Source organism: Cetorhinus maximus, chromosome 4 (assembly GCF_964194155.1).
Source record: "Cetorhinus maximus chromosome 4, sCetMax3.hap1.1, whole genome shotgun sequence".
NCBI lineage: Eukaryota > Metazoa > Chordata > Chondrichthyes > Lamniformes > Cetorhinidae > Cetorhinus > Cetorhinus maximus.
The window spans coordinates 40690640-40706617 of record NC_135882.1 but is presented as its reverse complement, the minus strand read 5'-3'; the positions used below and the strand labels follow the sequence as shown (position 1 = coordinate 40706617).

Sequence of the window (15978 nt, the reverse complement as noted above, 5' to 3'; positions counted from 1 at the left end):
CAGAGAAACTGTTTTTGAAAGTGGCATCATCAGAACAGATGCGACAGAGGCGAAGGAACTGAGAGAATAGGATGGAGTCCTTACAGGAAGTGGGGTGTGAGGAGCTGTAGTCGAGGTAGCTGTGGGAGTTGGTAGGCTTGTAATGGATATTGGTGGACAGTCTATCACCAGAAATTGAGACTGAGAGGTCAAGGAAGGGAAGTGTCGGAGATGGACCATGTGAAAATGATGGAGGAGTGGAAATTGGAAGCAAAATTACTAAATTTTTCCCAGTCCAGACGAGAGCATGAAGCAGCACTGAAGTAATCATCGATGTACCGGAGAAAGAGTTGTGGGAGGAGGCCGGAGTAGGACTGGAACAAGGAATGTTCCACATACCCCATAAAGAGACAGGCATAGCTGGGGCCCATGCGGGTACCCATAGCCACACCTTTTATTTGGAGGAAGTGAGAGGAGTTAAAGGAGAAATTGTTCAGTGTGAGAACAAGTTCAGCCAGACGGAGGAGAGTAGTGGTGGATGGGAATTGTTCGGGCCTCTGTTCGAGGAAGTAGCGGAGAGCCATCAGACCATCCTGGTGGGGGATGGAGGTGTAGAGGGATTGGACGTCCATGGTGAAAAGAAGGCGGTTGGGGCCAGGGAACTGGAAATTGTTGATATGATGTAGGGTATCAGAGGAATCACGAATGTAGGTGGGAAGGGACTGGACAAGGGGAGAGAGAATGGAGTCAAGATCGCAAGAAATGAGTTCCGTGGGGCAGGAACAGGCTGACATGATCGGTTTGCCGGGACAGTCCTGTTTGTGGATTTTGGGTAGGAGGTAGAAGTGGGCCGTCCGAGGTTGGGAGACTATCAGGTTGGAAGCTGTGGAAGGAAGCTCTCCAGAGGAGATGAGGTCAGTGACAGTCCTGGAAACAATGACTTGATGTTCAGTGGTGGGGTCATGGTCCAGGGGGAGGTAGGAGGAAATGTCTGCAAGTTGACGCTCAGCCTCTGCGAGGTAGAGGTCAGTGCGCCAGACAACAACAGCACCACCCTTGTCAGCGGGTTTGATGACAATGTCAGGGTTGGACCTGAGAGAACGGAGTGCAGCAAGTTCCGAGAGAGGCAGGTTAGAGTGGGTGAGAGGAGCAGAGAAATTGAGACGACTAATGTTACGCCAACAGTTCTCAATGAAAAGATCAAGAAAAGGTAAGAATCCAGAGGGAGGGGTCCAGGTGGAGGGAGAATATTGGAGGTGGGTAAAAAGGATCCGTTGAATGGGGAGAGGACTCCTGCCCAAAGAAGTGAGCACGGAGACAAAGGCAGCGGAAGAAGAGTTCAGCATCATGCCGAGCCCAAAATTCATTGAGATGAGGGCGTAAGGGTATGAAACTAAGTCCTTTGCTGAGCACTGAACATTCAGCGTCGGAGAGGGGAAGGTCAGGGGGTATGGTGAATACACGGCCGGGGCCGGGATTGGAAGACGGGATGGGGACAGAGGGACAGGCAGGGGTGGAGGGTCCTGGATGTGTGTTGGTGTCGATGAGTTGTTGGAGCTTGCGTTCCTTTGCATCTGAAAGAAAGAGACAAAGTTTCTTGTTGAGGTGTCGGGATGAGGCGAAGAATAAAATGAAACTGGGGGCACGCGCAGCTTCGAAAATGGGTGCGGCAGTGCTGCTGGAGGGAGAGGTTGAGTGTGTTCATATGGCGGCGCAAGGCACTGAGTGTGGATCTCAGGATGTGACAAGAACAACAGTCTGAGGAGCGTTGTATGTTCCGGAGATACCTGTAATCCTGGGTGGGTTCGAAACATGAGGGATGGAACTTCAGTTGAAATCCACGTGGGGTGAGACGGAGACAGTCACTGAGGAAGGAAATAAAGCGGGTTTTAGTAAACACCTTGTCAAACACCAGGAGAGAAATGGAAAACAATGAAGGTGAACAAGGCAAAAGCGAGATACGAAAATCCTGACGGAGAGAAGAGAAATACTTCTTCAAGCTTCTATGACTGTTAATTAGTTAATTTTGATTCAAACAGTTAATGACTTCCACCCACATCACATGTTATGTAAGTATTAGTTCAGTGACCTATACAATCAAAAGCAAGAACATCCAAATAGAGCAATCTAACATTGGCACCAGCCATAAATGTTGAAAGCTTGTTTTTGACCAGTTTAAGTGGTCATTATATTTGCTAATCCTTCATTTTATTTACTTAGTCTTCTTAGTTCTATCTGAATAGGTAAAAAGTTATTACTGAGGACACAATTTTATTGCAAGGCAAACTGGAAGTATTGTTTTTATTCTTTCATGGGATGTTGCCCACCCTTAATTGCCCTTGACAAGATGGTGGTGAGCTTCTTGAACCTTTGCTGTCCATTTTGTATCTGTAGCAGTTTGGTAGAACTGAGTGAATTGCTAGGCCATTTCAGAGGGCATTTGAGAGTCAGCCACACTGCTGTTGGTCTGTAGTCACATGCAGACCAGACCAGGTAAGAATGGCAGGTTTTCTTCCTAAAGGACATTGGTGAAGTAGAGGGATTTTACAACAATTGATGATAGCTACAGAGTAACATTGATGAGACCAGCTTTTGATACCAGATTTATTAATTAATTGAATTTAAGTTCCACCAACTGCAATGGTGGGATTTGAACCCTAGTTGAGCTAATTTTGCTGATAACAATTGGTTTTGTTTACAGGCTGGAACTGGAGGATCTGCAGCTGAAACACAATTCCACTCTCAAACAGTTAATGCGAGAATTCAATACACAGCTAGCTCAGAAAGAACAAGAGCTAGATATATCCGTCAAAGAGGCTATTAGTAAGTACAAGAACAAGAAGTGATTTTGAATATATTTATTTACCAAAAGCATAATGTTGTATCATCTTTCAGTAGATATATCTATTTGTTATACTCTTCTTGTCCTTATCTTTTCGTTTGAAGTTTTTCCACTGAAAATTGAATCCATTTGCAAGGGTTACAGATTTAATGTGGTCATCAAGCTAATGAAATGGACTCCGTAACAAGTGTTTTACAGAAAGCTCATATACTGTTTCTTTTGTAACTAATCATTAGGAAGTTTGTTGGCCATTCAGTCTACCTGCTTTAAAAGGAAGGCAGATGGAGTGTAATAATTTTTTATGTATTTGTGTGGGATGTGGGTGTCGCTGGCTAAGCCAGCACTTATTGCCCATCCCTAATTGCCCTTGAGAAGGTGGTGATGGGCTGCCGCCTTGAACTGCTGCACCCATAGTACTGTTAGGGAGGGGGTTCCAGGATTTTGATCCAGCGACAGTGAAGGAACGGCGATATATTTCCAAATCAGGATGGTATGTGGCTTGAAGGGGTACTTGCAGGTGGTAGTGCTGCCGTGTATCTTCTGCCCTTGTCCTTCTTGATGGTAGTGGTCGTGGGTTTGGAAGGTGCTGTCTGAGGAGTTTTGCTGAGTTGCTGCAGTATGTCTTGTAAGAACATCAGAAATAGGAACAGGAATAGACCATTCGGCCCCTTGAGCATGCTCCACCATTCAATAAGATCATGGCTGATCATCTTGTGTTTCGATTTCCACATTCCCATCTAACCCTGATAGTCTATGATTCCCTTGCCTAACAAGAATCTATCTACCTCTGCCTTAAAAATATTCAATGACCCCGCCTCCATCAACTTCTGAGGCAGAGAGTTCCAAAACCGCACAACCCTCTTGAGAGAAAAAAATTCTCCTCATCTTTGTCCTAAAAGGGCGACCCCTAATTTTAAAACAGTGCCCCCTAGTTTTGGACTCACCCACAAGAGGAAATATCCTTTCAATGTCTACCTTGTCAAGGCTGTTCATGATCTTGTATACTTCAATCAAATTATCCCTCACTCTTCTAAACTCCAGTAGAAATAATCCCACTCTGCCCAACCTTTCCTCATAAATCAACCCATTCATTTTATGTTTAATCCTCCTCGTAATAAAGGATAGCATTCCATTAGTAGATGGTACATACTGCTGCTACAGTGCGTTGGTGGTGGAGGAGCTGAATGTTTGTGGGTGGTGTGCCAATTAAGCGGGCTGCTTTGTCCTGGATGGTGTCAAGCTTCTTGAGTTTTATTGGGGCTGCACTCATCTAGACAAGCGGAGAGTATTCCATCACACTCCTGACTTGGGCCTTGTAGATGGTGGACAGGCTTTGGGTGGGTCGCGGGGTTGGTTTCAGGAGGTGAGTTACTCGCCGCAGGATTCTTAGCCCCTGACCCTGCTCTTGTAGCCACAGCATTTATATGGCTATTCCAGTTTCTGGTCAATGGTTAGCCCCAGAATGTTGAAAGTGGGGGATTCAGCAATGGTAATGCCATTGAATGTCAAGGGGGCGATGGGTTAGATTCTCTCTAGTTGGAGGTGGTCATTGCCTAGCACTTGTGTGGCGTGAATGTTACTTGCCACTTGTCAGTACAGGCCTGGATATTGTCCAGGTCTTGCTGCATTTGGACGTGGATTGCTTCAGTATCTGAGGAATTGCGAATGGTGCGGAACATTGCGCAATCATCAGTGAACATCCCCACTTCTGACCTTGTGATGGAAGGAAGGTCATTCATAAAACAGATGAAGATGTTTAGGCCTAGGACGCTACCCTGAGGAACTCCTACAATGATATCCTGGAACTGAGATGATTGACCTCCAACAACCACAATCATCTTCCTTTGTGCTCGGCATGACACCAACCAGTGGAGAGTTTTCCCCTTTATTCCCATCGACTCCAGTTTTCTAGGGCTCCTTGATGCAATACTCAGTCAAATGCTGCCTTGATCCAAGGGCAGTCACTCTCACCTCACCCACGGAGGTCAGAATTAAACTTCTGTTTGTTTCAATCCGAACTGAAGCAATTGAGGACAAAATCAAACCTCCTTTTCTAGTTTTCGTTATTTGTATTGCTGTTAACACAATACAAAAATGCAAGAATTAGGAGCATGAGTGGGCCATTCCACCCTCAAGTCTGCTCCGCCACTCGATAAGATTACAGCTGATCTGATTGTGGCCTTAACTCCACCTTCCTGTCTGCTCCCCATTACCCTTGACTCCCTTATTGATCAAAAATCTAACACAGTCTTGAATATATTCAATGACTCAGCCTCTACTGCTTTCTGGGGAAGAGATTTTCACAGACTAATGACCCTCTGAGTGACAAAATTCTCCTTACCTCAGTCTTAAATGGGAGACCCCAAATTATTAAACTTTGTCCCCTAGTTCTATACTCTCCCACAAGGGTAAACATCCATTCTTTCTAGTCCACTCAGAATCTTACTTATTTCAATAAAATCACTCCTCATTCTTCTAAACTCTAATGCGTATAAGCCCAACCTGTTCAACTTTTCCTCACAAGATAACTTCTTCATCCCAGGAATCAGTCGAGTGAACCTTCTCTGAACTGGTTCTAATGCAATTATAGCCTTTCTTAAGTAAACAGACCAAAACTGTTCACAGTACTCCAGATGCAGTCTGTCTAAGTACAGCTGCAACATTTTCCTACGTATATTCTCGATTCCCCTTGCAATAGATGCCAACATTCCATTTGCCCGCCCCCCCCTAATCATTTGCTGCATTGCATACCAACTTTTTGTGATTCATAAACCAGGACACCAATATCCCTCTGTACCACTGGGTTCTGCAGTCTCTCTCCATTTAAATAATATGCTGCTTTTCTATTCTTCCTGCCAAAGTGAGCAAGTTCACATTTTCCCACATTATACTCCATCTGCCAAATTTTTGCCCACTCAGTTAACCTGTCTATGCCCCTTTGCAGACACCTTATGTCCACTTCACAACTTACTTTCCTACCTATCTTTGTATCATCAGCAAATTTAGCAACCATACATTCGGTCCCTCCGGCAGTCATTGATATAGATTGTAAATAGTTTAAGGCTCCAGCAGTGAGCCCTGTGGAACTCTACTAGTAACAGATTGCCAACTCAAAAAAATGACCCATTTATCCCTACTCTTTGGTTCCTGTAACTAACCAATCCTCTATTCATGCTAATATATCACCACCTATACCATGAGCTCTTATTTTCTATAGTAACCTTTGATGTGGCACCTTGTTGAATGCCTTTTGGAAATCCTAATACACCACATCCACAAGTTCCCCTTTATCCACCTTGCTTGTTACTTCCTCAAAGAACTCTAATAAATTTGTCAAACATGATTTCCCTTTTACAAAACCATGTTGACTCTGCCTGATGATTATATTATGATTTTATAAATGTCCTGCTATTACCTCCTTAATAATGGATTCTAGCATTTTCCTTATGACAGACATTCGGCTAACTGGCCTGTAGTTTATTGCTTTCTGTCTGTCTCCTTTCTTGAACAGAGGTGTTGCATTAGCAAATCCACCGGGACCTTTCTAGAATCTAGGGAACTTTGGAACATCTCAATCAATGCATCTACTATCTCTGCAGCCACTTCTTTTAAGACCCTAGGATGAGAGCCATCTGTTCCTGGGGACTTGTCAAACTTTATTTCTAATAGTCCTCCCAGTGCCTTTTCCCTAGTAATTGTGATTATTTTAAGTTCCTCGTTCCCTTTTACCTCTCAATTTTCAAGTATCCTTTGTACATTTTTGTGTCTTCTGCAGTGGAGACAGACACAAAATGCCTGATCAATGTTTCTGCCATTTCCTTGTTTCCCACTTTTAATTCTCTAATCTCACCCTCTAAGGGTTACTCCTTTTCTTTTCTAAATACTTGTAGGAACTCTTAGTGTTTTTATATTTCTAGCTAGCTTTCTCTGATACTCTAAATTCACCCTCCTTTTTCTAAAGTCATTTTGTTGATTTCTAAAATCTGTCCAATCTTCTGACCTACCATTAAAGAAGTTTAATGTATGCTTAATGCATGGTATTGTATGCTTTTTCTTTCAATTTGACATTATCCTTAACTTCCTGAGTTAACTAGGAATAGTGCATCCTTCTTGTAGTCTTTCTTAATGGAATATGTTTTTGCTGAGTGTTATGGAATATCTCCTTAAATGTCTGCCACTTTTTCTCTACTGTCCTACCTTGTAACCTATTTTCCCAGTTCACTTTAGCCAACTCTTGTAATTACCTTTATTTGAATTTAAGACACTAGTCTTAGACCAACATTTCTCACCCTCAAACTGAATATGAAATTCATTCGTGTTATGATCACTGTTGCCTTGAGGCTCCTTTACTATGAGGTCATTGGTTAATCCTGTCTCATTACACATTACCAGGTCTAAAATAGCCTGTACTCTGGTTGGCACTAGAACATACTGTTCTAAGAAATAGTCCAGAATACACTCTGCAGCAATGGTAGGCTGGCAGAAGAGTTCAATCTGATTTGTCCAATCTAGATGTACACTACAATCACCCATGGTTATCTTACAAGCCCCCACTATTTCTTCCTGTATACTATGTCCTACAATGTAGCTAATGTTAGGGGGCCTATAAACTATGCCCACATGTGACTTCTTACCGTTGCTATTTCTTATCTGTAATCAAAATCATTCAACATCTTGATCTTCTGAACTAAGGTAGTCTCTCACTACTGTACTAATGTAACAGTAAAGGCAGACCATATGGTGAAGTAAGCAGGGTTCATTGAACAATATACCACTCTACAGTGCTATTGTGTGAAATGTAGAGCATAAGATGAACATTACAGGGCATTTTTTACTGAGTGGAAATCCAAAATAGCTTCAGAGAAAATCTTTTGTATGCCAGCTGGGAGCCTTCTCACCTCTGAGCGAGGAGGTTGTTGGTTCAAGTCCCCTCCTGGGCTTGAACACCAAAATCAAAGCTGACACTCCAGTATATTACTGTGGGAGGTCCTGCACTGTTGAAGGTGTTATCTTTTGGATGAGGTGTTAAACCGAGGACGTCTCTGCTGCCGAGGGTGGATGTGAAAGATCGCATGACAAAGCGTACAGAGAAGAATAGGGAGGCTATCCCGGTGTCTTGGCCAATATTTATCCCTCGATCAACATCACAAAAAATGATCTTCTGGCCACTATCCCAATGCTGTTTGTGGGAGCTTGCTGTGCGAACTGGCTGGTAAGTTTTCTACATTGCAACACTTCAAAAGTACTTCATTGGCTGTAAAGTACTTTTTCTGGTCATGCAAGGTCATAAATGCAAATCTTTCCTTATCTGCTCAACCCCTAAACAATTGATCCATGATATGTGGTGCTGGGATAACTAAAAAGTTGAGGGAAAATTAATGAAAAAGGGTGGAAAAATTAACATTGAATTTAGTTTGTATAATTAGGGATATCTTTCTGGGTAATAAAAATGTTTATCCTGTATGGGCAGTATAAATAGTTATGGATAATTCATCACCATGAATAAGGTGAAAAACCCTAGTTTTATTTTATTGGTGGAAGTTAAAATTGAACTTTATACTGGTCGTTTCAGTAAATCATTTTCCTGTAGAATTAAAGCTTCCTTATCTGAACATATGAAATGGACTAGTGATGAGTAATCACAATGCATAGTTAAAAATTCCGTAGCTTCATTTATCAGAGAATGGCCTCTGAAGTAAATATATTTCAATATACCAAGCTCACAGGATACACATACATGTTTCCTTATTTCTCGTCACCTAACTGACAGCCGATTACGTGACCTCCATCAGTTTAGCCTCTAGATTTGGCAGAGGTAGCTGCCTTGATGTGGGAAGTAGTGCTAATTTTAGCTTATTCCACTAATATTGGATCCACCAGCACCATTGACCAATACAAGTTGAGATGAATCAAAGGGTCTCACGTAAGATCACCCTTAAGCCTTTCCCTCAGCAGCTTGAGTATAAGCAAGAGCAATATTCTGAACCTGGTAAATGTATCTTCATCCACAAATCAAGCACTCATCAAAGAAAAGAAAATACCCCCTTAAGGGATCTCAAAGGTGCCTTTGGGTCCAACCTCACGACCCTAAGTGTTAGCAGGGACAAAATTCTGGAAGCTAAACTGATCACCTTTAAGCCATAGCTTTGCAGATTTTCCCTCAATTGCTACTTGGCCTGTTGTTGAGATACAGTAGGACTTTGGTAAATTGAATATTGAGAAACTATTTCCTCTGGGTAACTGGCAATGAAGAGTTATCAATTTAAAGTTGTCACAAAAAGCGTGAGGTGAGAGAATGAGAGACATTTGTTCACATAGGATTATAGGAACATGGAAAGCTTTGTCACAAGGATTGGTTGAGGTATTAAGTAAAGGTCATTGTATTATTTACAGAAAAGTATATAAACATTTGAGGCATAGGAAAAGACTGGGCTGAGGCAAGAATACAGAGCAGTGGATTTAATTCTAGATTGCTCCTACAAACTGGCGGCAGACATGGGGCAAGACAAAAGGTTCCAACGTATTTCTACAAGTCATTGTCCCATTTCATACGCAGAGTTTGTACCACTTCCCTTGGACCTCTGTCAGAATCCTGGTTCGTTAACTCCAAGCACCTCTGATGTTTTTTCCAGGTACCATATGTCCAGCGGCATTACTTCTATGCCACTGGACCTAAGAAGTAATAGAAACAGAGATTTGTGTCAAGAAATGTTGCAGAGAATTTATTATCATAAAAGCTGGGTTCATGTGATCCAACCAAATTTGCCTAGCCATGACACACTTCTCTTCATAGGAGATAGGGCAGAGCCCATGTTGATAACATTGCTTGGGTTTGGACATTTCCTCAGCAGTCTATATTTCCCCATGATTAGTCACCTCAGGCAAAAATCTATCCAGGAAGTAAGTAGATGCTATGCTGCAAAGCTTCAGTTTCCATCAACAAAATATCTAAGGGCTTCTAAGAAAGGTAGCTAAGCATATTTCAATCCAAATGAACATCTAACCCATGCCTTGGGCTGAAAAGCAGGATTTTCCTAGGGGGCTTATTACCCCATCAAGGAAAGCAGAAACTTTCGGGCCTATTTTAACTTGAAATGTCCAGGTGATTTGAGACGGTGATCCTAAAATTAGAGTGCACAATTTTTGCCTCATTCTTCATTTCGAGTTTGCATAGAAGTATTCACTGCATGCTCCACCCAGTTGCACCCCCAGGTGATAAAGTAGAGAAGGCTTGGAAGGTAATTACAGAATTGTTTTTATGGGGCCAGTAGGAGCAGGATTGCTCAATCGTCCAGGCTTCACAAATATGCAGTGGGCCACTGCCACCTGAGGTTCCCCACTCACAATTGCTATCTTCTCTGGGCCAGATTCTTTGCCGAGTTGTTCAAATTACAGGTTGCCCAATACTGCGCCACCCATAGCTGCTGAGCTGCAGCAGGATGCCCATTTGGAGTGACAGCTTCCCAACAGCTTGGTTATTGAGCCTAGTCCTTGAAATGGCTCGGCCCTTCTGTTGGAAAGTGCAGGTGTGTTTTTCACCCATTAGCTGCCTGTTCCATGCCTGGAGTTAAAATCTCCACTTAACATTCTTTTTTGCCATCAACTGATTCCTTGCCATTGCCAACAGTAAGCTAGGATTATGCTCTCTATTTCTAGGCACATTCAGGGACTTGGTTTTTCTCCAGGCAATCCAAAGATTTACCAAAGTCAGATTAACGAAGACTCTGAAAAAGTCATATGGACTCAAAATGTTTACTGTTTCTCTCTTCACAGAGGCTGCCAGACCTGCTGAGTTTTTCTAGCATTTTATTTCAGATTTCCAGCTTCTGCACTATTTTGCTTTTATTTATTAATGAAGAATATCTTCTTATTAGGGCTATTTTGTGTGGCTAGGAATACTTGGGGTTCTGCTTCTGTTTCCATTTTGAATGGTGAGTTCAAAACGATTGCCCTGCTGCAGATTCTCCAAACTTGACCAAGGTGAATTTCTGTTTTAGAATTTGGGTAGTATAATTTTCCATTCTGAGGTAAAGAGATTTCATGCTTGTCTGAAACTGATGGTCATTTAGTTTGTGTGCCTTCAATCTGAAAAGTAAGCGTAGCTATAGGTTCTGAGTTCATAACTAACTAGGATGTATCCCAACGGTGTGAAATTGGAGCTAGATTTCAGCAAGTGGTGAGCGTAGTGGAGGTGCTTCTGTGTTTTTTGCCTGATTAACTTCAACTTCATTCTAATGCAGCATGTTAGCTGTATCTGTATATCATTGACCTGTAGGTAAATCTTGATATTTTTGTTACTGCTCGAGAAAATACTGCAGGTTTCCAGGAAAGTTTCCACTTTGAAAGCTGCAAGTTTTGTGCACTGGTGTAAGGAGCCATGTTTTAATATTTTGATGAAGAGTCATACCGACTCGAAACGTTAACTCTGTCTTCCTCTCCACAGATGCTGTCAGACCTGCTGAGTTTTTCCAGCAATTTTTGTTTTTGTTTTAATATTTTAAGTTGTGTCTAGAAACCCTGTTTTCACAAATGTGATGGCCTAGGGAATTCCTGGGGGTTGTGTGCTTTCAAAGAGATGTATTCTTAAATGGATATTATCCTTAATTGATTTCCACCCCATGAGATGGCGCAAATTAGTTATTTTAGATTGAAATTTAGCTGCAGAGCATATTTGTGGTGAAGTAATCTTCATTTTGCCCCACCTTCTCTGACTGGTGGTGGGTTACTGGTCCTGGATATCTCAACCCTCTTTTACCTCAGCTAAATAGCTATTCTTCATATGCAGTTATAGGAGGAGTATGTATAGTTTATTTGACCCTGGAGATCCAGTCTTCAGCCACATAAATGCCCTTGCACTCAAATTCTTTCTTGACCCAAACAAGAGTGGGGTCAGTTGAGATTTGTTAACTTTGTACATATCATGGTTGATTCTCTGACCTTGTTTGCTTTTATGAATCAATGCCATACTGGTTGGTACATTTACATGTCATGCTCAGGCTGCAAATTCATTGGCTTTGTAGCTTAAGTTGTGTAATCATACGCTATTTGATATTTAAGCTGAAGCATGGTAATTCAGATAAATTTGTTTACTTGCCCAGGCAAAGCCCAGGAAGTGGAGGCAGAGCTACTAGAAACCCACAAGGAGGATGTTAACCAGCTGTATCGCAAGATAGCTGAAAAGGATGATTGTCTACAAAGGACAGCAAAAAAATATGAAGAGATTTTGCAGGTACTTGATGCCAGTGTGGGAACGATTACGTTTTTGATTGTTCAGCAATGTCATCTGTCTGGACAAATTGAATTATACTAATGTTAATAACTCTGGAATTTAAAAGTCATAAAATGCATCTGATTGTTTGCTATTTTGTGTTCAGAATTGCATTTTGGAGGTTGAGAGAAAAGCTAGTAATTAAATGTCAATAAGAGTTTATTATGGTGTGGAAGTACTAATGCATATGGTTGTGAAAGAAAAGTACAGTCAACTTTATTTCAACTGTGGCCATATGGAGCTCACAAACAAGCACATGAGATCATAGCTTATCAGAGGCCGTACCAGGTACTAACCATTCTTTATGTAAAATGTTACTTCTTTACATCAGCCCTGAGCTGGTCATTCCCCAGTTTTTATCATCATCTCATTGTCCTGCAACCACAGTTAAGTATGAAATAGTGCTTTTCCATCCTGCTTCATGTGCACAAATTTTATAATGTCTGCAGTCCTTCAATTCCTTTTAAGGCTAAAGAGATCAAGTTTTTTAACTTTACCTCATAACTCAGTCCTCTGATAATAAGTATCAGTCTTGTGGCACTTGTTTGCATCACTTCCAGATTTTGAATATGCTGCAGTTATCAGAAATATTTAAGATAGAACTTTATCAGCACACTAAGGTTTCAGCATGATGGCCACAAACTTCTACTCCAATAAATTTGACAATATGGCGCAGTATCGTTTTGGATTGTTAGTTGTTGCTCTGCAGTGACTGGCCAGTGTTGTCTAATATCTCTCAGCTAGCTTGTTTGATGCTATTAATTATGTACCCTTCATCTGTTTCTAAAACTTGCACTTTTCTATATTGACTTTCATCTACCCTCATTCTATCCTTTTTTTAAATTTTGTCTCGGCCTTCCTGATTCCTTAGGTGTTTCAACAGACTTTACTGCTGTGCCCTGTTCAAGTTTATTTTAATTTGTAAATTTGGCCAGATTGCATCGTGCTTCTAACCCTAGTTCATTTCTGTAGATAGGAAGCAATAGGGGACAAATGATTGCTAGGGTGCTTGACTCAGTCAAGACCCACCTCCCTCCATCACCCTTAGTTAATACCTGCAACTTTATTTCTTGCAGCCAATTTCTTATGCATCGCCAAGTTTTACCTAAGTTGTTCTTCCATTCACACCAGGGGAAGACTATATAAAGAGAGATCTATTGTTTTGAGGTTTCATTCTATTGTAAATATTCCCAATGGAAACCTAGAAAGTCTACAATAGGATTTGAGATAGCATTATATTTAAATTGAGGTTTTGCATTCACATGACAGAACCAGACATAGTATTTGTCAAAGGAACTGGCCAAGTCATTTTCTGTATTGAATGAAAGGCAAGGAAAAGGTTCAAGAAATGTTTAAGTCTCATACGATTTTCTTTAGTTGATGTAGCAAATTTGGCCAGTGTAAGAATTAGCCAGCGATTCCAAATAGGTGTACTTCTCTGCAGGCCAACAGCCAGGATATACAATGTCAGTTTTCCTGTAAAGAAACTTAATTAGTACTTTATCGAAGAATAACTCAACAGCTGCACTGAGTTCTTAAACCTGATGCTGTTCTCACCTTTGTCTTTCTTTCTCCACCCCTATTCTCCAAGAGATGGTAAAATGTGTATGAGTAAATGTGATTGTAACTTAACAATAATTATGGCATTTTTAAGTCTCGAGAAGAAGAAATGACTGCAAAGGTGACTGAAGTGCAGATGCAGCTAGAGGAGTTACGAGCCCAACATCAGCTGCTACTGAATGAGGAAAGTCAGAATATGGAGCAGGTAATGTGACTAAGAATTATTATGAATAAGCACTATAAATGAACAGTACAAATGAATCAAAACTAGTGCTGCAACATAAAATATTTATAAGCTCTGCTGCTCTGGATTACATGGCATACCTGCTGATTTATGCAACATAGGAAAGGTAAATAACACAAACTAAGCAGAAAATGACAATATATCAAACTGAAGTATTTTTAAGAAAGAATGTAAAAAGAGAGAATAATAAAAAAAAATCACCCATATGTTATGACGTGGCAAATGATGTATGCCAGGCGGACCAAGTCCACAAGAGAAACTTGGTCACGCTATCATTACGGATTTGCAATTTGTATTTATTACGAGATGATGTGTCCATTGAATTCAGAAGTATTGAGTCCACCAAGACTTTTAAAGATTTTAAAAGTTAAATTTAAATATTTATTAACAAAATAAAAGATTTCAAGCACATACATAAGACTACAATTACTTACTACTATAAGAAATCCTAAAATTCCTAATTGACCTGACTCCCAGTAACATACCCTCTATAAGGCAACAGTCCAAAATAGATTTTAGATTTAAAACAAAAACCCACTTGACAGTGGAATTCTGAATGGCTTCCCCAACTTCAGTCACTTTACATAGCAGACTGACGCACAAATGGCTGGAGGCTTCTTGAAGGCCGTTTCACACACCCCTGTTAGATTTTACATGGCCCTCTCCTCACATCGCCTTTCATTCTCCTTTATATATGTTTCTCTCTCTTTAATATGTAAATTCTATTGTTCCGTATGTCTTTGAAACTGTATCTTTCTCATAATATAAAAACTTTCATGTTGCCAACCTTTGGAAAAAATAAACACGCTCCTTAGCCTTGCTTATTTAACTAGTTGTAAACAGACTAACATGCCTTTGAAATCCAGCCAATCTCTTCATTTATCTAAATATACAAATTCCCTTCACGTTTTTTAAAGCTAGGTGGCTTTCTGTTTTTATGAAATGCATTATTTTATGGGCATTTTTTGAGATTTCTTTAAACTATACTTGTTCAAAAAAAAAGGGCTAGGATTTGAGCCATACGTTCTGCACCGTTCGCAAGCCCTGCTGGTTGCACTGACTTCTAATTAAATTCGTAGAGATTCCAGCATACAAAGAGTCTGTTCAGCCCATCAAGCCTATGTCAGCTCTCTGTGGAGCAATCCAGTCACTGCTATTACTCTGCTCTATCCCTGGGGCCCTGTGAATTTATTTCCTTCAAGTTCCTATCTAATTTCTTTTTGAAATAATTGATCATCTCTGCTTCCACCATTTTCTTCCCAGCGTTCTTACTTTCCAATGGATGCTAACGAGGCACTCAATAAACTTCAGTGTAAGTTACCATCAGTGCAGAGATTCATCAAAATTTAGGCCAATTTTGCTGGTGGTAACTTGCCCTGAAACTTTCTGAGAATCTCATAAGCATACACTGGGATGTAAAGCAAGCGGAAATAGGTGTTAACAATCGGGCATTTTTTTATAGCATCAGGTAAGGTTCAAAGCCATCAAACCATCATTTCTGCATAATCAACACAGCATATTAAAGAAAATGCAAATACGGAAGCTTTTTTCTTAAATGGAACAGATTTTGATGCCTTAAAAGCAGTATTCAAAGATGTAGTAAATACAAAGCAGGTTTCATGAAAGAGAAGGAAAAACTCGCTGTAAAACTTCAGCTATTATGACTATGTGACCTGCTGTGTAGATATATGCCATTTAAGACTGGCATTAATGCAAGGAAATCACAATTACTGATCTTTTCTTATGGGGGAAGGCAGTGCTATATTAATGCACTAAGTGGGTTTCGGCGGTTATTATTCTGAAGTGGCATAAATTATTGCGTAAATTTGACTGCAGTGAAATTCTGATGTAAATTAAGTAAGCCACTTTGGCATGATTTTCCTTGGAAAGCCTTATGCCATTGTGCCAAAAATTATGAGGAAATTCTGTCCTGTGTTTATGATTTGCAGAACCAATATGTTTTTAGCCTTCTACTTTTATTTGCCATAAGTTGTTTTCTTTTTAATAATGTGACTTACATGAAAATGCTGAACAAGCTTATATTATTGGGATATTAGCGTAGTAATTGTGTTATTGGTCTAGTAA

The 15978-nt window shown here is 40.6% G+C and overlaps 1 protein-coding gene across 5 annotated transcripts in view; it reads left to right on the top strand.

Annotated features, from left to right (window-relative positions):
- golga4 (golgin A4) overlaps positions 1 to 15978 on the top strand; it is a 212248-nt gene that overhangs the window by 170456 nt on the left and 25814 nt on the right. For all 5 annotated transcript variants that reach the window (XM_078540096.1, XM_078540095.1, XM_078540094.1 and 2 more), the window contains 3 exons: positions 2681 to 2802; positions 11920 to 12050; positions 13744 to 13854. In XM_078540096.1, the coding sequence (XP_078396222.1) occupies positions 2681 to 2802; positions 11920 to 12050; positions 13744 to 13854 (364 nt within the window). The remainder of the gene's footprint in view (positions 1 to 2680; positions 2803 to 11919; positions 12051 to 13743; positions 13855 to 15978) is intronic.